The sequence below is a fragment of the Solenopsis invicta genome, chromosome 3 (genome assembly GCF_016802725.1).
Source record: "Solenopsis invicta isolate M01_SB chromosome 3, UNIL_Sinv_3.0, whole genome shotgun sequence".
NCBI classification, from domain to species: Eukaryota; Metazoa; Arthropoda; class Insecta; order Hymenoptera; family Formicidae; genus Solenopsis; species Solenopsis invicta.
Window position 1 is genome coordinate 20843807 of NC_052666.1, and position 24504 is coordinate 20868310.

Here is a 24504-nt window from a genome sequence, read left to right on the forward strand (position 1 = left end):
AATGGTAAAAGATTGATAAAATACTATAGTGCTTCTTTTTTCATTCACAAATATAAACATAATACAAAATTATCGAAAAAGAAATTATTCCAAAATGATACCCTAAAAATGAAAATTATACCAAAATCAATTATTCATTTAAATCGAATCATTTTTTTCTCTCATGTTTATTACAGATATATAATGACAGCGCATTAAAGGTATATCCATTGATGTATAATGCATGTAATACAAACTAATCCCAATATGTCACGATGTCTATCTAAATGACTAATGGCTCGTGCACATACAATATTTTATATGTAAATTGCGATATGCAATGCTGTCAATATCTACTGAAGTATCAAAGCGTGACACCACATATCTTCCCATTCTTATCTCTGATGGTATTGTTATACGGTGTACAAAGTATATTTTAAGTCTAGTGATTACGAGCACTACATCTACCTAAAATGGATTTCAAAATGCATCTGCATTTTTTTTATTCTTGCTGTTTAATTACACAGAAAAAATTATTAAATAAAACAAAATACATATATAACGTTTGAATCGCAGTATAAAATATATATCAACCCAATGATAATTTCGTAAACTTTTCACTTTCGTAAATGCACTTGTGCTCTTCTAACGAGTCTGTGTCTTTCTCTTGCCAAAGCTCACTTTTACTAGTAAAATGTGAAATGCAAAAGCACTAAAAGCACTGTGAGAAATGAATCAGGAATAAACAATCCTTCAACAATAAAAATATTCTAAATGAACAAAAAAGCAATATGTAAAAGTGTACGAACAATTAACAAATAACGTTAATGTCGTGAAACTTCTCGTTACTACTATTTCGCAATCTGTATCTCGTGTTTTTTTTCTTTTTTTTCGAATACGTTTATAAGGAAATGCAATAACGATGAAGATAAAAGACACTAAAGGCGCGAAAGCCTTGTCTGCTTTTTGACAATAGAGACGCAAAAGCATTATATGGTAGTCGTTCATTCTTCTTCTTTTTCGGCCTTTTCAACGTCTTGTTTCTCTTCACCCTCCACCATATCACCGACCTCGAATTTTGGACCCGGCGCTTCATCGCCCTCCAAAACAATTTCCTCTGGATCAGGTGCACGTGGTAAAAAGTCTTCATCTGGATACATAGACTTAAAAATATTCTTAGCCTGTAAGCAAAAAAAAATGAGAATTTTAAAAGATAATCTAGTGTAATTTATTAAAAAATTATCATTTGATTCAATTGATTCAAATCGATTTAACTTTGGAAAAACCGGTACTGTATAGCAGTAAATATATCTAGATCAAAATTACAAAGTACTTGGAAAATTATATTTTATAATTAGTTATCAAATATAATTTTCTATTTTATTTTTTATTAGTTATATTACTATGTTATATACATATAATTATTATACTGTATTATCATTTTATAGTATCAATACATACCTGATTCACAGCAAAGTCAAAATCGAGCTCAAGATCCGGTCCAGAGCATAGGTGTATATTACTTGGTGCAGACTCGCTTAATTTAATGTCGCTCGCAGGTAAATTCAGATACAGAGACCATAATACTTGAGGTACTGGATACTCAATTGCTTCCTTTTCTTGTCGGTCATCCTATTATTCAATTTGATATATTACTTTTATTTTCATACAATTTTAATATTTACATTTTACTTCTTACACTACATAAAATCAAAATTAATTTTTGTAAAGATACCTGAAGGTGTCGTTTATCAGGAGAAACTGTTTGAGTATGAGAATCAGAACTACGTACAGCATTCGGGTCAAGCGGTTCTGCTCTTAGGAACTTGTTCACAACGTATGCTAGATCCTCCTTTGCATTCTTAGTACGTTTGCACGTCATATGAACTACGACTAAAGAAAAAAGAAAATGTATAACGGATATAAATCAAACTGATTCTGAAAAAATTCGCATTAATGTTACACATACACAATCCTTGAGGACATGCATTAGTAGATGGTCCCAATTCGATTAGAGTAACGGCTTCTTGGTCGGATTTTTCTGGCGGATAATACAAAAGAGTTAGACTTTCCTTTTCACCTTGCATAATTGACCTGTAGAAGCAAAAGGTAACATCTCAAATAAAATATATTAAGCGTATGCATATCATTTTTTAAATTGTAAGAAATCACATGAAAAGAAAGTACCTGTCAGTAATGAAAATTCCGCGCGAAATTTGATTTTCTCCCTCAGAGGCTACGATTTCTGGTGGCAAGTGTCCCTGCCCTACAACTAAATGCTCCAAAGCCAATCTCTGTCTTCCACTGATAATGGCTTTGCATTTATCTTCGCTAACTACCACGCCGTCTAATTGTCTCTTTAAGCAATAAATTCCGCCAAAGACTGCGCACAGTCTGAAAGTATCAAAATATCGTTTTTTTAGGTGACTGCAAAATAGAAGAAAGGTTTCAAGGTACTTTTACAGAAACGCACCTGCAGAAACATTGAGGCAGTTCTCCGCTTCCGTACATAGGCCATAAGAAGGGCGTATTTCCATAACGTCCAAGACTATTGAGAAAATGCTTCGTACGATTAACGCCATCTCTACATGACGTTCTGTCTGTCGCCATTGCGATAGCTTGCATAACATAATGCTGTACTATAGGCGTAAGATTTTTCGTATTAAGATATTCTAAGAATGTTTTATCACGGAAACCTGTAAGAGAGAAAGGTAAACATTATTATTACTATTATTATTAAATGAGGTATTAAATAATTAAGAAAATATAATACTTGTACAATATGTTTACATGTGACTACCCACCATCGAACTCTGGACTATCGGCACCTTGTTCTATGCAGGATGTTAGAAGCTGCATCAACATTCTCTTCTCGATCACGCTAACCGTTTTATTAGCGAACACATCGGCACGGGAGCAAGGAACTTGCGTAAGTTTACCATCCATAAAAGTCGCGACCCTAGAGACTGCACGGAATTCAGCATAACGTGCGATGTTGCTAGAAATCAACAGTTCTACTAATTCACCACGGGCGAATAATAGCTGCAATAAAAATCATGTATCATGTACATGTGCACATTAAGAATAAATGCGCGTATCTGAATATCTGCAATCCCTCACTTTAGGCGCCAAATCGATATTAAATCTTCTATACTCCTTCTTGATACGGTCTATGCTCCATTGTTTCACATTTTCCTTTTTGTCTGCCTTGTCCTGATCAGTCTTTTCCACACCCTCAACTGCGGCACTATCCCCGGAACTCTCAGTCTGGGTGTCCTTCGAAGAAACATCAGGTAGGTCGGCGTCACTGTAGGAAAAAAAGAAGGCTAGTCAGAATATACAAGATATTATCTGAAATCATTGAGCAATAAATGTATGCAGCTCATTACTTACTTGGAAATATACCAGATTTCTCCAATGTTCTCAACAGTGGAATATTGGTCACTAGCCTTCAAAAATTTTTCATTCTTCTTCAAATCAACATTTGTATTCCTAGTATTACTTTTAACACTTTTTAAATCTTCTATCCACTTTTGCAAGCCATCGAAATTAAATGTAGCCCACAGCCCTCCGTAATATTCGTTGCTAAATAAGAATAAGTAAACACTTTATTTAATAATTTATGAATAATGTCTTGATTATAAATAGTTTATCATATCATATCAGGAAGCTGATGGAAAAAAATTTTTTTATCTCTAACAAAAAGGCATGATAAAAACTCAATTAAGATACTGCTCTACTTTTTCTACTTTCCTCAAATGAGATCATCTTTTATATAGTTCTAACATTCTTAAAAAAATATTTCACAATTAACAAATACATATTAACACAACAAACTTAATTCAATATAATTATGACAGTTTCTTTGAGACTTAATAAAATATTAAATACTAATAAATATTGAATATTAAACAAAAATATTATATATTGATAATCAATTGCCTTTGTGATATTAAATGATATGTCAAATTTATTCCATACAAAATTGTTCCATACAATGGTAGGATCTTGAGGATTTAATGAAATATTAAATATTAGCAAATATTGTACATTAAATATAAATATTAAATATTGATAATTAACTGCCATGACATATGTCAAAAGCATTTCAAATAACGTGTGTATGAGATTGACAGGTGACAGATCGTCGGTCTAGGAGAAAAAAGGAGGAAAAGATAGCCGGGCATCTGACTATTACCTGTCCAGATGTAGAACCCTCTTGCCGATCCTGCTTGCCGCCGCGGCGACGATGGACTCGGTCATACCTGTCGAAAATCATGACAGCGGGGTTTACCGGCGAAAAGGTTTATTTCTGCTGGCGAACGCGACGCGCGATCCGTTCCGTCATGATAAAAATCAATACCTGTTCCTACGACGACCACATCGTATTCGGTCGGCAGATCGTCCTCCATGGTTGCCTCTCCCACGACGGCCGCCTCTGAACTGATCGAGTGCAATGCGATCACAGAGGTACGCGACGATTAAGGTGCGCGGGGGAAGGAGTATCGGCGAATAAATTATAAATCCACTGAATTATATCGGACGCAGATAACGTTGGAAGCACGAAATTATTCAAAACTCAGGAAACATGTGGCGATTATTCTTCCAGTTTCAAAAAAACTTGCAAAAAACTTATTTTATATTATATTATATTTTATATTTAATTATTTTATATTCAATTACACTTTACAATTTCACTTATTCACTTGCAGTCTAACAAGTTTTGTCGTGCTGATACCGCATTTTATTTTAAAATTTGATGACTGCAAGTAACATGGACGAAGGAAGAAGCAAGCAGTTTGTTTTCTGTTCCTGAACTCTCTAAATAAGTGTACACTTAAAATGAAATAGATAGATGTTTCAAAGTTAGCTTCTTCTTCTTTTAAAATTGGCACCCGTCCCCAGTGTTTAGGGCAGGGACGATTTGGCCATTGCAGAAAGTTGTATGGGAAACAAAAGGCTTAAATAGGAATACAGAATATGATTGAACAAAAAGTAAGGAGGATTGCGTCAGCAATCCTAACCGCGCTTTTTCACTCTATTACAAACACGCTTACTGGTACACGGCCAACCAGCGACTCTTTCAAAGTTAGCGAAAGCAAGAAGGAACGTTCCAGTGCAGTCTAGTGCAGGAATAGAAAACAAGCCTAAGAAGAAGACGTAATCCTGCGATCGACAAAGTAGCCCGTATGGGCGCGCTAGTGTCGTAAACTGTAGCCAATAGAATGCTAGGTCGGAAGGACCAATGCAGTGAGCGCTCAATCCGAGCGCCACCGCCGTCATCTGACAAATTCTGAGTGCTTTCCAATAGAGTCCTATATAAAGAGAGAAGCGACATCAAACCCCCACCACAACCTTCAGTATCCAATTGAGTCCTCCACCGCCATTTTGGGACCGCTAACGTCATCAAACACCATTCGTATCATTCTGCAAACAGCTGTGGTCACAATATGGCTGCTCGCTTAGCCAATCAAGTATCAATCATTTTACCAATCAGAGCTTCGGACATCAATGTCGCTTCTCTCTTTATATAGGACTCTACTTTCCAACAAGTGACACAGGCGACACTGTATAACACAGTGTCTACATTGGTGCTTTCCAACTATGACACAGAGAGACACAGAGTGACACTGCAAAACACAGCTCAATCTTAAGTTTGGCCGTGTCAGCCATCAGTAGTGCCAACACATCGGACAAATAAATTATTTTTTCAAGTGTGGTACTGGTATATTTTAGTCATGTTCAGTTATGTTTTGTCGCCTTAACATACAAAATTAAAATTATAGTTTGAACCTTTCGTTTCTTTACATGCTACATTTTTAAATTAGCACAATGGACTTATATTTTTACTAAAAATGTCTCGTGTTCGAAAATAACGTACCAGACCCAGAATTCTTAGATGGTAATCAATATTTATTATTTTTATTTAAAAAATTGTATAAGCCTAAGAAACAATGCATTTGTTGATTATTCATTATTCATACGTATTTCATCGAATTAATTTGCAAGTTTATTCTTTTGTTGGCATTGTAAAGGAGTTATTCCTACGTTGGATAATGTAAAATTCCTTTTTTAACGGGTCTGGATTTTCTACGGATAGATTTCTGATTCAATTCGAATCTGTGTTTTTTACTAATTGTAAGTCAGTCTTTTACGCACTCTAGTGACCGTGTTTGGTAACTTATCTGTTCCAATTAGACTACACAACTGTGTTACACTGTGTCTCTCTGTGTGACACTGTGTCACACTGTGGCACTCTTGTTGGAAAGCACCCTCTATAATTCAAGCTGGACAAAATCTTACCGGACAAAATCTTGCAGTAAAGGGTCTCGCACATGAAATGCATAACATACATTAGCACAGCATAAGACCGATGAACCAATAAGCATCCAGCATAAAGTCGCCATATTGATTTACATAAGATTCCCATTGGTCCAAAGACCTTATGCTACGCTTATGCTCTGTTATGCATTTCATGTGCAAGGCTCTTATCTATGCTATGGGACGCCACCCTTAAGGGCCTCGCACATGAAATACATAACATAGCATAAGCGTAGCATAAGGCCTCTGGACCAATGGGAATCTTATGTAAATCAATATGGCGACTTTATGCTGGATGCTTATTGGTTCATCGGTCTTATGCTGTGCTAATGTATGTTATGCATTTCATGTGCAAGACCCTTTACTGCAAGATTTTGTCCGGTAAGATTTTGTCCAGCTTGAATTATAGAATTTGTCAGATGACGGCGGTGGCGCTCGGATTGAGCGCTCACTGCATTGGTCCTTCCGACTTAGCATTCTATTGGCTACAGTTTACGACACTAGGGCGCCCATACGGGCTACTTTGTCGACCGCAGGATTACGTCTTCTTACTGCTTCTTCCTGCTTCTTCCAAGGTCCGTGGATTGGCGTAGGAGCGGAAGGAAAGTCGTTGCATAGCAGCCATTTTCGAGACAGCGAGTCAGTGTTAGTGTATGTACGTAGATAGTAAGGTACTACAGCTATTAGTTGTGTGAGTGAGCGAGTGTGCAGTAAAAGTATGGCCGCCGCCATTTTCGTTCCACATCGTTGAAGTGGATGCAACGACCTTCCTTCCCCTCCAACGCCAATCCACGGACCTTGGCTTCTTCCTGCTTCTTCCGTCCATTGCAACTGTTACGTGCAAGCACGTGCAAGTAAATCATAAATAAAATTGTAAATAAATAAATAAAATTGTTAATAGTTAAATAAAATTGTAAATAAATAAGTGAAGTGTAAATATAAAATATAAAATAAGTTTGCAAGTTTTTTTGAAACTTAATTTCGTGGTTATCTTTCATATAAAGTGGCGTAAAAATGGCTTCGGGGTAAGTCAACTATTAAACGTACAGTGATTTAATCAGTGTTATAACAGGTACCCCTCGAGGTACCCAGATAACAACCCAGATAACAAAATGCGTGCGTAATGAGTTCACGGAGCGCGCATGCTGTGCGGATTATCCGCACGGTGTGAGCTCACGGCTGCTCACGGCATCCGACAGATGCGTCATCATATGAGACTCATATCGGTCGCACGCGTGCGGTACTCATGCGTGCGAGCGATATGAGCCTCAAATGCGTTCTCCAAATGAGACTCATATTGTTCGCACGCATGCATATACGGCACTCAAAAATTCTAATCATTGTCCATTTTTTTCACGTACTTTTAATGCTTATTAACCCTAATTATTCGCGTGGTTTGTTTCTGATACCCTTACATTTATATATCAATGTTTATTCTTTTTTTATGATTTACAATTAAAGATTAATATTATTATATACAATCTTTAGTAAATTAGCATTAAAAGTATTAAAAGCATAAAAAGTACTAGAAAAAAATACGCAATGATTAGAAGTTCATATAGTATTTTGTAAATTTGTTAATTCAGTATAATATACGGGAGGGTCTTGTTTGACCACGTTGCAATTAACCACAGCCATTCACAGGTGCCTAGAATTTTTTTATTGTTCAAGTACTGTGAGTGGCTGCTGGTGGTCAATGGCAACGTGGTCAAGAGAAAAATTAACATGTACACAATTATTTGATGTTAAAAATATATAAACAACACAAAATTTTATTTCAAAAGATATTATATAAACTTCTATCGTTTTGCGAATGCGATAAGATTGAAGAATAAACGTTTGGAAGTTCCAGGAATTTTATTAAAACTTGCTTCAAAGGAACAATACTCAATGTACTATTGCGTAATACAGTTCTAACTCTTTTTTTAGATCTCCCAGATGTTAAATACGATCTTATTATGATTTTAGAAGGTAAAAATAAACAATTAATATTTTTTAAGTATGCAAAAGTTATATGCTCAGTTTTAAACATTTTGAAACCGTTTTTTAAAATATTTAGCATGGATTTTAAATCTGTATTGTTATTAAACCTATGAGAAATAATTGTCAGAAGATTCGATAAATAAGAATTAGTCATTTCATTAATGATACTATGAATAGTTTTTCTACTTAAATTTCCATACGCATATAGATAAGTTATGAAGTAAAGTGACGTATTAATTACTTTATCCTGGAAAGTATTTAAACTAATATTTTCATTATTATTATCATTAATTTCTACGAAGTTTAATGGTAATAAAGAATTGTTTAAAATATCTGTATTTTTTATTAGTTTCTCAATTTCATCGTTGGTCATTTCATGCAACTCTGTAGTGTTATTTACAGACGTACTAGCATTTTCATTATCATTGTTGTGAGAATTATTATTCGAAACAGAAATTTTTTCAATCTGATGATCACGTATTAAATGACGTTTTAATGAATAAACATTTGCATATTTTTTAAAACAATTTGCAAAATTACAATCAACTTGGGAATATATACAAGTTTTATGTTTCAATGTAATGTGTAACATTAAAGTATTTAACGAATAAAACGAATGTTTACAATAAAAACATGAAACCATTGTCAAATAAATTTAAAGTAGAAAAGTTAAATTAAAAAAAATCAATTTAATTCTTTTTAATCTGTGTATTCATTTTCAACTGAAATACTCAAAGATTCTTCATCACATGATAAATTTTCAACATTCTCTTTACCATGAATTTCTACTTTAACTTTATTTAATATATGTGCAATAAATGGTATGGCAGTGTCCCATTTTATATTAAAATTGTAAATACCTTTCTGGATTAAAAGCCATAAATATTCGCTGGCAACTGGATAACTTAATTGAAAGACATGGAATGCTTTAAAACATATGTCTAATGCTGTAATGACACTGTTGACTGTATACAAGGTTTCATCCACACAAACATAGATCTCATTTACTGTATTATTAGGGCCTACAGTGATGATGTACGGTTGAACTGTCAATTTTAGTGTTGCAGCGAAAATCTTTGTTTCCGTTCGTATTCGAGTTACATCAGCGGCAGTCTGAAAATAAATATGTTTATATTGTATAGGATGTGTCATAATAAATATATATATTCTATTATATATTTTTTTCTAATACATACATTAGAAAAAAATATATTATAGATATAATAAAAAATCTATATATATGATTAACTATATAATACATTATGTATATAGTAAAAAAATAATTTTCAAACAAATACTAACATTAACGTGTTTAATCATGCTTTGTTGCGCTATTGCTATTGAAGGTTTAAAAATTTTCTTCCCACGGCCACATAATTTTCTTGGTGGTACAAAATGTGATAATAAGTGTATCATTTTTACTACTTTGTTGTCTGTAAAGGAAAATAATTTATTATAATTATTATAAATTGTTAAAAAAAGTATATAGAAAATTTTTTAAAATTAATAAGATAAAATAAATTTCCGTGTAGGAAATACTTATTTAAAAAAAAAAAAAAAAAATTGTTTATTACCTTCTGTAACATCTTCATTGTCTATTTCCTTTAACATTAAAAATACATTGCTATCTTTGCTACTTGTAGTTTGCATTTCTCGTATAGCTTCAAAAAATTTTTTCCAAATGTTGAAATTTATTTCCATATTTGTAATATTCATTTTATTAAAATCAATATTTATCAATTCATATCCTTGTGGATGTTTAAATAATGACCAATTATCAAAAATATTTGCTAAGTTTCTTTCTTCTAATGTAGCAAGATCATTCATTCTTATGTTATAGGTTTTTTGCCATTTTTCTAAAACATCAGCCCATGGTGCTATATTGTGCTTCAACCACTCAGCACACTCTTTTACCTCATCCTCAAATTCTAAATTTTCTGTAAATAGTACATTTTTATTAAACAAATAAAAATAATAAGTAATAGTAGTATTGACTAATGATTAAGTAGAAATTTATACCTGTTTGAACACTACTATGCTTTATAGTTTCTTCTTTAATTCTTTTAAATAATAGATTATTTTTATATCTTTTATTACGCCACATCGAAATTAATTTGCCTTTTGATATTATTGATTTATTATATATTGAATCTTTTTTCTTGATTGGAGGAATATAATATGTTTCAGATGTTTCAGTAGGAAAAATTTCAACAATTGTTTTAGATATATGCTCACATAAATCATTTGTTAAACTATAAGAAATAATAAAATTAAACAGATTAATAGTAGAATAGGTTAAAAGTAAAGTACAATATGTAAAATTAAAGTAAATTATTACCATGCAGACATATTTTCAATGTACAACAACAGATTAAAATAAAAGACAAAATTGAGTTTTGAAAAAAATAAATCTAAAAGACAGCCACTCGAAATAAAAAAAACTGTTCTTTGGAAAAAGTGCTACTTTTAACTTGCAAGTTATTTTTTACAAGCAAAATAAAGCAAAATATGGATACCAAAACATCAGCAAAGAGTTACAAGAAATAAAATTTATAGTGAGGGGAAAAAGATTAGTTATTAAATACTGCAGATGCACTAAAGACTGTTCCAGCAATTTATGTGGCTGCAAAAAAGGAAATGAGTTCTGCACACAACATTGCAAATGTTCGCAGTGTAAAAACAAAGTAAGTTATAAAAGATCTCCAGTTTGTTTTAAATTATTAACAAAAAATTTTTTTTATTATAGGCTAATTTAAATAAAACATCTGAAAAGAATTCATCTGAAGATAAAACTAAAGATAAGACTGAAGATAAAACTGATAATAAAAGTGCTACTTTTAACTTGCAAGTTATTTTTTACAAGCAAAATAAAGCAAAATATGGATACCAAAACATCAGCAAAGAGTTACAAGAAATAAAATTTATAGTGAGGGGAAAAAGATTAGTTATTAAATACTGCAGATGCACTAAAGACTGTTCCAGCAATTTATGTGGCTGCAAAAAAGGAAATGAGTTCTGCACACAACATTGCAAATGTTCGCAGTGTAAAAACAAAGTAAGTTATAAAAGATCTCCAGTTTGTTTTAAATTATTAACAAAAAATTTTTTTTATTATAGGCTAATTTAAATAAAACATCTGAAAAGAATTCATCTGAAGATAAAACTAAAGATAAGACTGAAGATAAAACTGATAATAAAAGAAAAGATATGAAAAAGAAAAAAAAAGTAAGTAAAGCTACAAGATATATTCAGATTTTTTAAAAACTATTTAAAAAAAAATTTTTTTAATTATTTATTAATTATTAAAACTAATTATTAAAACTAAGTATTAAAACTAACATATATGTTAACATATAAATTTTTTTATATGTGAACATATATGTTGTTTTTTAAAAAATTATTAAAAAAATTTTTATTATTTTACAGGAAGAAAACACTGATCCAAAACCTGGCCCTTCGGGCTATAATTTACGCCCTAGAAAAAAATGATTTTTTTTATTTTGATATGATTGGATATTTTAAAAGGATAATTGCTAAAAAGAAACTACTAAATTAATTTTTATATTTGATGAAATTACTTCATGTGTGTTTGAATTAAATTGAGTTTTAACGTTCCCGTTGCGAAACATAAATTATTTGGAATAAGAGTAACTTATGGTAAACCTTTACAAAAGAGGAGCAGTCTCTGACTACCTTGAGATATTATCAATGGGAAGGTGTGTGGCAACTGAGTACAAAAGGTTTTAAGTTTACCTAATTTCAATGCTTTCGTCGTTATTGTTGTAAAACTATTTTGCGTTGAAAAAATCCCCGTATTTTTTTTATGTGTCATTTCCATATGTCAAGGTCAAAATTATTGGAGGATGGTCCCTATCTTTAAATAATTACCAATGTCTATAGTGTAGATCCGTTTGTAATTAACGTAGAGTGCATCATGCCGTAGGAAAGATATTGCCGGAGGGTATAGGCGAAGTCCAGGAGTTCATCGACATATGCGATTACGCAGTCGGCTTGTCGCGGACGTTATCCGGTACTGTATTCCCGTCGGAGAGAAAGAGCCACACGCTCTTAGAGACGTGGAATCCCTTAGGCGTAGTTGGTGTTATCTCCGCAATTTTCCCATAGCGGTAAACATAATTCTTAGAGAATCTTGCGATCACTCCTCGCCTTCAGAGCTTGTAATTCACCGATTCGTCGTGTCTTAAGGTATACGGCTGGAACAGTGCTATCGCTTTGGTTTGTGGTAACACCATCGTCTGGAAAGAGGCGTCAAGTACACCTCTAGTAGCTATCGCGACCACCAGGATAATGGCGAGTGTCTTGGAACGTAATGGTATCCCAGGCTCCGTTGCATCCTTGATCACAGGTGGACCGGATGTCGGGGAGACTCTGGTGAACGATAAACGGTTAGTTCTGATTTAGATTTATTACATTATTGTCCTACATGTCGTGTTGAGAATAGATGACAACGTTTGTCGTATTAGGGTACCTCTCGTTTCGTTCACTGGAAGCACGAACGTAGGAAGACAAGTAGCTCTCAAGGTTCAGCAAAGATTTGGAAGATCTCTGCTGGAGCTTGGCGATAACAATGCATTAATAGGTGCGTATCTCCTTATATCAATTCTGCTTGTGCTGTGTATAACACATTCTCCTTTGTCAACAGTCGCAGAGGATGCCGATTTAAAAATGGCAGTGAGGGCAGCGGTCTTCTCATGCGTTGGGACAGCTGGACAAAGGTGTACCACCACCAGGAGATTAATATTGCACAAGAAAATAAAGGACGAATTCCTAGGTGAGTGTAAATATAAATAAGGAAACATTTAGTCCATCATATGTTACATAGAAATTTTTAGGGAGACTGAAAACGGCATATAAGAGCAGATCTATTAGAAAGAGTCGGAGACCCGTTGGATGACGGTATCCTATACGGACCGATGCACAATCAAGTAGCGGTCGATGCATACAAGGTATATGCATCATTTTTTTTTAAGCAAAGTACTACATTGATTAAAAATTCATTCGCTCCTTTAATACGTACAGGAAAAAGAACCTTTTGATTAATCCAACGCTTTTCACTGCAGGCTGCAATTCAGAAGGCTGTGGAAGCCGGTGGCACGATAGAATTCGGTGGAAAGCAAATAGAGCGACCCGGTTTTTACGTTGAGCCGACGATCATCTCGGGTTTACCCGCTGATGCAGAGGTGATACAACAGGAAACTTTCGCCCCAATCGTTTACATCCTAGAGGCAAACTCTTTTGAGGAAGCTATCGATCTTAACAACGGCGTGGAGCAAGGACTGAGCAGTAGTCTCTTTACTAGAAGTATCCAAAACGTATTTCAGGTAAATATATACCTAATATGTTGTGCTAATAAGTGCGTTGCAACGCCATATAAACTGATTTACGCAACATATTTGAGCTCATTTATCAAATGTTTATTTGTCACACAGTGGATCGGTCCACACGGATCAGATTGCGGAATAGTTAACGTCAACATCGGCACCAGCGGCGCCGAGATAGGCGGTGCGTTTGATGGTGAAAAGGCCACAGGCGGAGGTCGCGAGAGTGGAAGCGACGCCTGGAAACACTATATGCGACGTGGCACCGTCACGATCAATTACGGAAACGAGCTACCTTTGGCTCAGGGCATCAAGTTCGAATAAATTAAACATGTGTATTTTTTTTTTTTTTCGAAAAATCAGCGCTTTAATTCAAATCGTATAAAATCCACCTGAATGTCGACGGACGCTTTTCTGTGGAATTTGTAAGCCTTCGGCAAGTCATATCTGAGTTCGGCTATCACCGTTCCTGTCGCACCAAGCTGCGTCGCCTTCGATAAGACGTAATCCCGCGTGCTGCTTTTGTGCAGAGAATAAACTGCATTGGACGAAAGCCCGATTGCCTCCAAAAACTTCATGTCGATGCATTGTTTTTGGTGCCAAAAGGTGGATTCATTATAACAGATCAAAGTATTTTTTAAATTTTCCTGTAACGTAAACACTCTACATATTTTGTAATCTGCAATAAATATGAGATATTTATATTTGTATAGATACCTGGTAAATATTGTAGTACGTCGCACTGCACAATCTCGACGAAGAGTTCTATGTCACTGCAATTTCTGTAATGAATATCAACTGCGTCAGAATTTATCTCAAATCCAACTACATATTCAGCACCAAACATTTTGGCGCCCAATGACAATGTGCCACATCCGGAGCCTAAATTCGCCACGCTTTTATCTTTTATATCGTCAAACTGCGTCTGTGCAGTGTACAATAAATGTGACGCGATATGTGCACTGGTGACATATTGTTCAAGCGAGACTTTTGGATTTTCGAACACGTCCAGTTGATGCAGATATTCCTCTAATTGACGAAGTCGAAGTCCAGTCATTATTTACTTAAGGGCAGTCAACTGTGATTCTTCTACAGAGAATCTTATTGCAACAAATATCTATATAAAAAGGTGATTTAATTCCTTGACAAATGAAATTCTTGTTACTGATACATGGTCCTTAATAACATTGAATTGCTTATATACATCTGCACATTCAGTACACGCGATTTATTTATTGTCAAATCTAGGCAGAACCAGTAATATCAGATTTCCAAAGGAAGAATCCTGGGTAACAAAGTAACCAAACAAAGCGGCATGTGCATTGTGCAATGCTGCTCTTTGGGAGGCACTCATCGCTACACCATCGTTAGATTGCCCACCCTGTAAAAACACAGCAATAACGTTAAGTGAAACAAATAAACACTTCAACTATTATTGACACTTGCTATATTTGATGCAGAGCCAGTTGACGAGACTCCCAGCGACGTGTTTAAGCTTGGCGCAACCCCTTGTTTCAATAACATCTGCTTTTTCAGCTGCAGCTCCTCCAAGATTTTTCTATTCTGCAATTCTACAAATTAAACAAAATTAGGGATTTGAAATGGAAAAAAATGTGCAAAATAAAAGACAAGAGGGTATTGCATTCCCATTAAAATTACCTCTGGAGTTTGGTTGTGAAAAAGCCATCAAACTTACATAAATAATTCAATATTATTCAAATCCACGACGCGACGCCGTGCGTATAAGTTGTGTTTATTAAGTATTAAACTTCTTTACTTCCTTCCTTCCTTCTGACCAGTAGATTTTCGATTGCAAATCGAAGTACCACGTGATCCAATTTTTATCGCCGAACTTCCAAGCTTCTTAAAAATCGTATTTAGTAATACTGTTTAAATTTATTAAACTTAACCTTCTCAGGTAATGAAACAAATTGATCTTTGCATTCATGATTTTATTTCGAAGTGCCTTTATGTCTGTAGAATGTGAACATTGAACATAGCCAATGTCTTGGCCACAGGTTATCTACGATTTTGTGGTTCTCTTCCAAAAATAAGAAAGAGATTGGTAGATACAAACAAAGATAATTAATCTATCAAACGTTTTTGTCTATCTAATATACATACTTTGCGACTATAGTTAATAATTTTTAATTTAACATTGTTAATTTTAAATGATTTAATATTTAAATAGTTTTTTTTGAAACATAAACTTTATTTATAACTTTTTTCCTAGTTAAAAATTTATATTAAAAAAAAGACATTTCTACATAAAAGCAATATATCTTTATTATTTTATATAAAGTTGATTTAAAAATAAAATAATAATTGTTATTTTATTAATTGTTACTTTTTAAAGTTAAATTAAAAACAATTCTATCATATATATCAAACAAATTTGTTTGATGATATAAATGTTTTGAGTAATTTAACCTTAAAAAATTATGAATTTTTTAATCTAATAGAAATGATATTCTTTAAGACTGACTTTTAATTTATTTAATCTAATTTTTAATTGAGTTAATTTTTGGTTCATGTAACTTTTAACGTTAAGCCATTAATTATTTATTTATAAGCCATTAATTTTAATTTAATTAAAAAAATTAAGTGATAATAGCGTTTCGCGCCGGTCTAATATAACTCGGACAGAGAGAGAGAATTGACTAATCGCATTTTAATAATTCGGCCAATGATTAATGCGATTGATCAATTCTCCCTATCTGAGATTTCAACTGATTTCTAACATTGTAAAACCTAAAATTTGAGTTTATCGTTTCAACCAGTTGCTTTAATGGTTGGTTGTAGCCATTCTTCTTTTAATTTTTCAATTGCCTTTGTCATTTGAATAATTTCATTACTCTTTTTCTTGACAAATTCAGTCAAGTTTTAATAGTAGCTTTGTATTTCTTCATATTCCCGTAATATCTAAAAATATAAACAAAATATTTGATTTCTGCATTGTATCAATAATTGACAGTGTGCTAAAAAATAATTATATTTTCCATCATGCCATGCGATGATGCTTTTAAATTATCAAAAAGAATTATAAAACCTTATTCTAGTACAAACTGGATATATAAAAAGAAAATTTTCAATTATCGACTTTCTAGAGCACAAAGAACAGTTAAAAATGCTCTGGGAATTTTTGCAAATAAATGAAGAATATTCCACACAGCTATCAGTATGATACCAGAAACCGCTGATTTAATTGTAACAACCTCAATTTGTCTATACAATTATATATTGAAAGAGAAACAACGCAGTGTTGTGCCCGTTCGGCCGAGCTTGAGAAGCTAGCCGAAGGAAGAATCTATCGATCAGACAGAAGAAGCGCGGCCGGCTTTTCTTCTGTTCGGGACGCGGAGCTGTCAAGCGATATTTGAATAATTCCGCTACCAATTAATTGTATATAGTCATTAATTAAAGTCATTTAACACCCATCTCCTGGCAGTTCTTTCGCTGCACTGAACTTGTGCGGCAATTTCTTGTGTTGAATTTTCAGCGTCCCACAAAGCTGCAATCCTGATTAAATTTTCTTGAGATGGTTTAAAAGCCATTTTTCAACAAATAAATAATTTATTGTCAAATTATTTTACTGTAATCACTAAAATTATTTCTCTAACCATCAACGCATGTAACAAAATATAACGTTGATTGCATTTGTTTTTTAACAAGCGTTGAGTGTGATCATAGGCAGTCTTTGAAAAACCCGGGTTTTTTTAAAAAAACAGCCAAGTAAGGCTTTTTCGGATTTTTGTTTACTTTTAATTTATTAAGTTACCAACCCAGATAACAAAATGCGCGCATAGTGAGTTCACAGAGCGCGCATGCCGTGCGGATTATCGGCACGGTGTGAGCTCACCGCATCCGACAGATGCGTCATCATATGAGACTCATATTGGTCGCACGTTTGCGGTACTCATGGGTGCGAGCGATATGAGCCTCAAATGCGTTCTCCAAATGAGACTCATATTGTTCGCATGCATGCATACGGCACTCAAAAATTCTAATCATTGCCCATTTTTTTCACGTACTTTTAATGCTTATTAACTGTTGGAATTCTTGATTTATTTAAATAACGAATTACACTATAGAGAATATAAAAGAACGTATACAGAACACGCACGATCTTGATGACAGACATAAGACAAGTGACACATACGCATTTTAAATCTCCCGCGCGCACGGATTTGGAGGAATAAAATTTTTTTTAGGTTGGTAGGACCGTCTTTGACATCCAAGAGAAGTAACACGTCAAAATATCCATTAGTGTTTGAGATACGCATTGTTTTGTGAGCTGCTAAAAGTGAATTTCTCGTTTTTTGCCGTCACACACTGCGCTGATTATTCATGATTTTTTAACCAAAAACTCGACTAATATCGTTCCACAACCACCGTATTCACCTGATTTGGCTCCATGCGACTTCTGCCTATTCAGCAAACTCAAGCGGCCGCTCCGGGGACACCGGAGTCGATAGAAGAGATTCAAGCCGCTGCGAAGAAGGAGCTAAAGGCCATTCCTGAAATCGATTATTACAACTGTTTCGAAGATTGGAAAATCCGTTGGAATAAGTGTATTATATCAGGGGGGGATTACTTTGAAGGGGACGAAATTGATTTGCAAGAATAAATAAAGAATTTTCGAAATAAATGCAATGTCACCTTACTTTTTGGACACAGTAGTATGTAATACATAGCAACAATATAGAAATCATATTGAACATGTATCGTTAGCTTATTTCATACAGCACCAACACTCTTTTATATTTACTAGATTAAATTATTAATTCTAACACCCCCTCTTAATCTAGTGAGTATAAACAATTTCAGTTATTAAAGTTTAAATCCTTTTTAAACCTAGTCCTTTTGTACAAAATTTATGCTTTGGACCATTTAAAGACTTAGTAAATATATCAGCTATCATCTTGTCAGTTGAAACATATTTAAGTGTAATTAAATTTCTGTCAACAGTTTGTCTGACAAAATGATATTTGATTTCAATGTGTTTTGTCTTGTTATGAAACACAGGATTACATGCCAACTTTTGTGCACTCTGATTATCATTACATAAGATAATTTTCTCATCATAACTAATTAATTCATTTAACAAGCCTTTTAAATGTATAGCTTCCTTGGCAGACTCGGAAAGAGCAATATATTCTGCTTCTGTACTCGATAATGCCACTAAACGCTGTTTTCGAGCCTCCCAAGATATTGCACCATTTCCTAGAATAAATACAAAACCAGTATAAGACTTTCGATCATTCAAATCATTTGCCCAGTCTGCATCACAGAAACCAACCACATTCAAAGAATTAGTTTTTTGATAAGTTAAAGAATAATCGATTGTCCCTTTTAAATATCTTAGAATTCTTTTTGCAGCTTTCCAATGCTGAGCATCATGATTTAAATTGAATTGACTTAAATAGCTAGTTACAAAAGCAATATCAGGTCTAGTATTAACTGCTAAAAACATTAAAGTTCCAATTAATTGTTGGTAGGGTACATCAATATTTTCTTTTTCATTATAATTTAACTTAGAACTCGCTTAGAACCAACTTCCATAGGAGTAACAACATCTTTCGCGTCAGTTAAATTAAATCTAACAAGTAATTCCTGAATAAAATCTTTTTGATTGATACTAATTGTATTCATGAAATTATCTTTATGTATATTTAAACCTAAACATCGTTTAGCTTTTCCTAAATCTTTAATTTTAAAACACTTCATTAATTGATCTTTAAGTTTTAAACAATCTTTCTCATCATTAGAGAAAATCAAAAAATCATCCACATATAATGCAATAATTATAATAGATTTGTCTAAAACTTTAAAGTATATACAGGCTTCATAATTTGATTTTTTGAAACCTAATTTTTCCAAAACATTTTCAACCTTTTTGTTCCAAACTCTGGAAGATTGTTTGAGACCATAGATCGCTCTTTTCAATAAACATACTTTTTCTTTATTATTTGAATCTATGAAACCTTCTGGCTGATACATATAGATTTTTTCTGATAATTCACCATTTAGAAAGGCAGTATCGACATCCAAATGATCTATATTTAAATTTAATTCAGCTGAAAGTGCAATTAATAATCTTATACTTGAATGTCTTACTACTGGCGAGAAAGTTTCATAGTAATCTACACCGTATTCTTGGGTAAAACCTTTAGCTACTAAACGAGCTTTATATTTGACTATTTCACCCATTGTATTTCTTTTAGTACGAAATACCCACTTATTTTTAACTATTTTTTGATTCTCTGGAGGATCTACCAAAGTCCAAACCTTATTTTTCGCCATAGAATAAAGTTCTGCTCTCATTGCTTCTTTCCATTTATCATGGTCATCTCGCTTCAAAACTTCAGTAAGATTCTTAGGATCACTTGGCTCACAGGTTGCTTGAAACAGGAAATAATCGGAAAACTTCTTGCTACTTCTATTTCTTTTAGGATATCTTCTCTCTGTTTCTCTAATGTCTTCTCCTACATTATCTTGATCCTCTTGATCTTGATTTTTATCATTATCTTGATCCTCTTGATCTTGATCTTTATGATCTTGATACCTATTCTCTGTTTCTCTATTGTCTTCTTCAGCATCTTGTTGTTCTTGATCTGTTAAACTTTGAAATTCTTCTTCATCTTCTTCAGATCTTCTTTCTGATCTAATATCATTTTGTTGTATGTCTTCTTCAGAAGAAAGAACTTCTTTATCTTCATTACTCAAATGAATATAAGAATTTAAATTATTATCTGCTTCACTTTTTTCTTCTATTGAAAATTTATTTTCCAAGAAAACAACATCTCTTACTCTGATAATCTTTCCTTTATCTTCTATATCAAATAATCGGTAGCCTTTGGAATCTTCACAATAGCCAACAAATATATAGGGTTTTCCTTTTGCATCCCATTTATTTCTTAGATTCTTTGGAACATGTACATATGCAAGACAACCAAAGACTTTTAAATGACTGAGATCTATTTTTTTACCTGTCCATATCTCTTGAGGAGTTGCTCCTTTAATTATTTTATGTGGAGAACGATTTTTTAAATAGACAGCAGTATTAACTGCTTCTGCCCACATCTTGTGATCACAATTAGCAACATGCATCATACAACGTGCTTTTTCTACGATTGTCCTATTAAATCTTTCCGCCACTCCATTCTGTTCCGGAGTATAAGGAATTGTAAATTGATGTCTGATGCCCTTTGATTTCAGATAAGCCTTAAATTCCTGACTAAGATATTCTCGTCCATTATCAGTGCGAAGAACCTTTATTGTATGACCTGTTTCATTCTCCACCATGACTTAATATTCCTTGAATATTGAATATACTTCATTTTTCGAAGCAAGAAAATAAGCATGAACTTTTCTTGAGAAATCATCTATAAAAGTAAGAATGTACCTTTTTCCACTCCAAGAATAATCAGGCATAGGGCCACACAAATCAGAATGAATAATCTCAAGTAAATTTCTAGCTCTACTTGATTGAATTCTTTTGAATGGCTTCCTTGTTTGTTTACCTTGTAGGCATGCAATACATTGCTCACCTTTTTCATCAGCGAAACTAACTCCTGTTGCCAAACCTTGTTTCAATAAATTCATACTTATACGATTGAGATGTCCAAGTTTTCTATGCCAGATATCTTCACCATCCAGATGCTTCGTCAGATTTCCGACTTCTGTATCCAATTCTTCTGTATCCAATTTATATAAACCATTATGAATTGAAGCTGTTACAACTACTTCACCTTCGATTGAACAGTCTTCAGTATCATAAACTTGACAACCTTCGGAATTAAAAATAACAATGTAATTATTTTTAATCATTTTACTTACAGAAAGCAGATTGGTTTTTAAATCTGGTACATAGACTACTTCAGAAATTCTCTTCGGACCATTTCTTGTAGAAACCAGTACATCTCCTGTACCATAAGCCTTTAACTTATGTCCACTAGCAACAGCAATATTATGAGAAGTATTTGAATTAAAATTTTCAAACCAGTCCTTCTTGTTTGAAAGATGTGTAGTCGCTCCTGAATCGATGTACCAATCTTCCGAATCTGAATTCTTCACTGACACAAGTAAAGCTTTATCAGCTTTATCCTTCTTGCTTGTCGTTTTTTCTTGCTTATCCTTCACATTATCTTTATTTTCCCTTTTATTAGGACAATTATATTTTAAATGACCTTCTTTTAAACATTTATAACAAACCACCTTTCTTTTGTTATACACTTTATTATTTTTTGAATAAAGCGCCTTTTCGCTTGAGCTATTAGAATATTTAATATCCTGCAATAGCTTAGCTTTAACAAAATCACTGGTCAATTTGATGTTAGCACTTTCTAAGGCCATTACCATAGGATTATAATCTTCTGTAAGTCCACTTAACATAATGACAGCAACAAATTCATCGTCTAACGCAGCATCCATATCAGCTAACTTCTGTGAAATAGACATTATCTCACTTACATAAAGTTCCATATTTTTGATATTCTGCAACTTCATTCCTGACAATGTGCAATGTCAATCTTCTTGACAGTCCTTTGTCTTCATACGCTTTTTATAAATTTGACCAAGCTTCTTTTGCATTTTCAGCAGATCTCACATACGCATACGCAGAAGGTTTTATCATTAAGCATATTTTCGCTAAAGCTTTCTGATCTCTTCGTTTCTTCTCGACTTCTGAAGTTGTGTCTTCTTCAGGATAACCCTCTATCGCAGCCCACAAATTTTCATGAATCAGGGCCATCTTCATGCCGAATTTCCAGTTATTGTAACTTTCGCGTCCTTCTAGCTTTTCAAAAGCAAGATGAATTGCCGATTCACTCATTTTAATGCTCGGCAGACATGAAACTATTTAACTGATTAAATACGGCAAGATTAAACCTGATAGAAACTTAGATCCTGCTTGAACTTCTGTCTATCCGTTTTTGTGTCTGGTTTTCTATCCGTTTCTTATATTCGTCTCAATTAATCTATATGGGAGCTTCTGGGCCCATAACCTGTTGGAATTCTTGATTTATTTAAATAACGAATTACACTATAGAGAATATAAAAGAACGTATACAGAACACGCACGATCTTGATGACAGACATAAGACAAGTGACAAATATGTAATACATAGCAACGATATAGAAATCATATTGAACATGTATCGTTAGCTTATTTCATACAGCACCAACACTCTTTTATATTTACTAGATTAAATTATTAATTCTAACATTAACCCTAATTATTCGCGTGGTTTGTTTCTGATACCCTTACATTTATATATCAATGTTTATTCTTTTTTTATGATTTACAATTAAAGATTAATATTATTATATACAATCTTTAGTAAATTAGCATTAAAAGTATTAAAAGCATAAAAAGTACTAGAAAAAAATACGCAATGATTAGAAGTTCATATAGTATTTTGTAAATTTGTTAATTCAGTATAATATACGGGAGGGTCTTGTTTGACCACGTTGCAATTAACCACAGCCATTCACAGGTGCCTAGAATTTTTTTTATTGTTCAAGTACTGTGAGTGGCTGCTGGTGGTCAATGGCAACGTGGTCAAGAGAAAAATTAACATGTACATAATTATTTGATGTTAAAAATATATAAACAACACAAAATTTTATTTCAAAAGATATTATATAAACTTCTATCGTTTGCTTTTTATCGTTTTACTGTGTTTTACGAAATAGGCCCAAACGCAACAATCTTGATTTTTTGAGTCAAGACCCAAGTTAAATAGTCAATAATTTAACACTGTCTTCATTCAGTATTATTCAGAGCTCGGTAAATCAGTTTATTTTAAAATCGCTATTAAAATGTATATTATATTCGGTAGAATAGATAAGTGAAATCGAGTCATTTATCCATGCCATCGTACATATATATGAAAAATAATTCGATCTTAGACTATGATGAGAGTCTCGTGGAACGTGGAAAACATATTTCGCTTTTGTATTTACTACTTCGAGATGAGTGATATAATGGTGAGAATAATACAATCTGTCGTAAGTATCGAACCGTCCACACCTCTTCGAAAGGACTTATAAATAAAATATGCGAGGTCTGTCAACAATATATAAAATATAAAATTGTGCTTGCTCTCGTATTACTTGTGTTCGCTCCTGTTACACACTAACGTAGACGTACGAGACACTTTCCCTAGCAAACGTAATGTAAAGCAAACAACGCGAAATCGTCTATCGATCTATAGAAATCTCCGCTACTTCTGACTTCTGACTGACTTCGACTAGACGCGGGCACACTAAATCCAAATAAAAATAATAGTCGCAATGGAATATCATTCGACGAAAACAATCGCTTTTGTGCATTGATAACAACGAATCATTTCGAGCAACCTATGTCTATCAATATTCTTAAATCACAGTTAATTTAACAGGAATGGATATAATAATTAGCAGTAAAAATAATAATAAGCGATTCTCTGCTTAAAGCGCGATCCCACTTTAACCGCTATTGTCATTATTTTCTAGTATTATTTCCATAGACATTTAAAAATGTTGAGCATCACAAAAATGAGCGATAGTCTACACACAATATATTTACATAATCGTTTTCCACGTAATTTAAATAGCTGACAAAAATACAAAGTATCTTTATCATCATTTATCTACCTATAGCATCTTCATATAAAAGCACAAAAAAGGATACACCAAAAGCTACTATAAAATATATAAAACTGGGTAAAATTATATAAGAGCATAAATATTTCGTCCGATAAAATTGATATCACATTTTTGGCACAATATATATATTATATGTGTATACGTATATATACGTACATTTGTATATTATACATGTATATAAGATAAAATATATATGTATACATATATACGTTTATAAGATATAATACATATG

General features: G+C 33.2%; 2 protein-coding genes and 2 pseudogenes across 2 annotated transcripts; 1 reads left to right on the top strand and 3 right to left on the bottom strand.

Annotated features, from left to right (window-relative positions):
* Window positions 1-148: 148 nt before the first annotated feature.
* Window positions 149-5127, bottom strand: LOC105203962 (rab proteins geranylgeranyltransferase component A 1). Its single transcript, XM_011172925.3, has 11 exons — window positions 4343-5127; window positions 4178-4244; window positions 3373-3564; window positions 3100-3286; window positions 2784-3021; window positions 2453-2675; window positions 2167-2373; window positions 1949-2073; window positions 1715-1872; window positions 1441-1611; window positions 149-1160 (listed from the first exon to the last, which is right to left on the bottom strand). Exons 1-11 carry the CDS (start codon window positions 4389-4391, stop codon window positions 984-986), a joined length of 1794 nt encoding a protein of 597 aa, XP_011171227.1. The 5' UTR covers window positions 4392-5127; the 3' UTR covers window positions 149-983.
* A 2187-nt stretch (window positions 5128-7314) lies between these two features.
* LOC105206389 (putative aldehyde dehydrogenase family 7 member A1 homolog) lies at window positions 7315-14334 on the top strand. The gene is given in 10 exon segments (XM_039447631.1): window positions 7315-7325; window positions 12210-12391; window positions 12394-12410; window positions 12490-12689; window positions 12768-12883; window positions 12947-13075; window positions 13137-13162; window positions 13164-13250; window positions 13365-13625; window positions 13734-14334. Coding segments are annotated over 10 exon segments (1242 nt in total). The 3' UTR covers window positions 13947-14334.
* On the bottom strand, window positions 13961-15318 carry LOC120357086 (annotated as a pseudogene).
* Window positions 13976-15407, bottom strand: LOC105203370 (annotated as a pseudogene).
* Between the last annotated feature and the right edge of the window lie 9097 nt (window positions 15408-24504).

Excerpts from the sequence above, each read along its gene's own strand:
- LOC105203962 (XM_011172925.3), bottom strand. The coding sequence starts at position 4,391 with ATGGAGGACGATCTGCCGACCGAATACGATGTGGTCGTCGTAGGAACA. Across the intron at positions 4,245-4,342 it reads TGTGGTCGTCGTAGGAACAG|GTATGACCGAGTCCATCGTC; the intron begins GTATTGATTTTT and ends GATTTTCGACAG. Across the intron at positions 2,074-2,166 it reads GGAATTTTCATTACTGACAG|GTCAATTATGCAAGGTGAAA; the intron begins GTACTTTCTTTT and ends TTGCTTCTACAG.